Source organism: Anopheles coustani, chromosome 3 (assembly GCF_943734705.1).
Source record: "Anopheles coustani chromosome 3, idAnoCousDA_361_x.2, whole genome shotgun sequence".
Taxonomy (NCBI): Eukaryota; Metazoa; Arthropoda; class Insecta; order Diptera; family Culicidae; genus Anopheles; species Anopheles coustani.
This window is the reverse complement of record NC_071288.1, coordinates 13296547-13298680: the sequence shown is the minus strand read 5'-3', so window position 1 is coordinate 13298680 and position 2134 is coordinate 13296547. Positions and strand designations below refer to the sequence as shown.

The 2134-nt window shown below is 46.3% G+C and overlaps 1 protein-coding gene across 1 annotated transcript; it reads right to left on the bottom strand.

The window, feature by feature from the left end:
- Window positions 1-897, bottom strand: LOC131261010 (cathepsin M-like). The gene is made up of 3 exons (XM_058262886.1): window positions 757-897; window positions 269-426; window positions 1-196 (listed from the first exon to the last, which is right to left on the bottom strand). Exons 1-3 carry the CDS (start codon window positions 895-897, stop codon window positions 1-3), a joined length of 495 nt encoding a protein of 164 aa, XP_058118869.1.
- Window positions 898-2134: the final 1237 nt, after the last annotated feature.

Here is a 2134-nt window from a genome sequence, read left to right as displayed (position 1 = left end):
TCAAACCACCACGTACCCGGCGTAGTTGCTGACGCCGCAGAGATTTTTGCCCCGCGCCAACCGCATGTAACCGTCCTCGCCCCAGCCACCCCACCAGTTCTTCAGGATCCAGTAGTCTTTGGTGTAGCCGAGCAGCAGCATCGCGTGGTTCACCTTCGAGTTGTCGCACGCAGCCTCATCGTCGTAGATCCCATTGCTGCCGAAGGATGATCGGAAATAAGAGCTAGTTCAGATGCGCCATCCCAACCTGGGAAAACCATTTCCGTACCTGTACAACTGGAAGGACTTTGGTGCTGCATTCAGGCTTATAGGCAGTGGACCCACCTTCCACAGGGCATACGCGAGAGCATCCTCGTTCTTCGGCATGATGGCCCACTCGCTGATGTTGGCGATCGCGTAGTCTTTGTTGAAGGCACACTGGCCTTGCTGTGGTGGAAAAAGGGTGGAAACATTACGCCTCACAGTCAAGATACTCTAATTTCTTCATTTGTGTTATAATGAATACGTTAAGGAACTGGTGGAATCAGAAGATATTGTTCAAGGCAAAAACTTTTCGCGCAGATTTTAGCTGAATATTTGTAGAAAGGGGGAATGAAACACGATGCACCTGAAACGATGGAAATAAATGGCAATCGTTTTAACAGATGTGCAGTGACAGAAGAATGATGTTCATTTTTGCTTTCTTATCCCTTCCCCGGCCACTCCCGACCACTTGAGCTGAGTGACACTTTCAACGGGGGCCAGCGCAAGTGCTACCCGTTGATTGAAGTCCCGAGGCCGGAACATTATCCGGTTGTCATCGGTGCGGATCGTGCTGCCCGGATCGTCCTTTCCGCGCTGAAGGATGACATTGCAGTGCGGCACATTTAACACCTTTTCGGATGCCGGCAGCTGCATTTGTAACTCGTCGGCGGCAGCTTCTGCGTGCCAGATATGATCGCAATGGTCATCACCATTGGATGCGGTGCCATTTTTTTTTTTCACTTGGTGTATGACCGAACGAATCGGTTTCCGTCGCGGATCAAACGGACCGGCCGCTTGCCGGGGACGCTCGGGTGTGCCGAAAACGCCATTGTTTGCATTTTTGCGCCAACGCATGCGCAAGTGGGTCGCCGCGGTTGAATGTGCGGAATTGCATTTTCCCATATGCTCCCTCTGGTGTGTGTGTGTGTATGGATGATTGACGTTTTTCCTCTGTCACTTGCTGCGATTGATTGTGGATCTGAAGGTGCTGATTACACTGAACAATGCTGGAGGATAACTTTAGAAAATGTTCGAAGAAACCAGGTCAGTGTTATTGCTGGTTTCATAAATTCCATAGAATTATGTTCCATTTAAGTTAACGAACGTCTTCTCTTCACGAGTAACAGGTTACAACTGAGTCAAATGCTTCGTTGTTGCCTTGCTCAACTAACCTCCAAAGACAGTTGCTTTTAAATGTTTTGGTTTATTTGATTTTATTTAAAACCCAAACGTTACGTTGGCGTTCCATTATTAACGGCAGGTGTTTTGCTGATCGTCCAATATATTTGTGCTGAGGTTGTTTATAGTTTACGTTAACTTGTTTTCTTTTTTAAGACAGTGTTAATTTTATGTAGTTGTAGGAAGCTTCTTCTTTTAGTTCGAAATTCATTAAATTGTGTTATTAACAATTTTTATGATTAAAGGTTATATTGAAATAAGCGATTGCGAAACTATTGACAGTTTTTGAAAAATGAACAAAAATGTTATACTTTCATACTACCAATGACAATTAGCCGCAAATTTTTCCGCAATTGTGTCCCTAAATGTTGCTGCTGTCTCGCTTATCTGATTCCCGATCGAGTGGTCAAACTGCTATGCTTTCAAGTTTAACTGCCATAAATTAATAACTCGCCCTGGCAGCCATTAGGTACTCCATTACTGGCGCGACAGGAGTGTCCCTTAAGCTTGAAAGGGGGGGTTTGTCGTTTGCGAAAAATGTACTACAAGTCGCCCGGTTCGGCCATTAAACCGCATCCCGTTCGGAAGCACGTGTAGCTCGACACTGACCCTCTCCGCGGGCTCTCGAACTCGGGGGATTCATTTCTGCTACTGACTTATTTTAATGACAGTGCCACCGATCGGTTACGATTCGTTTCTCCACGGGATTGCA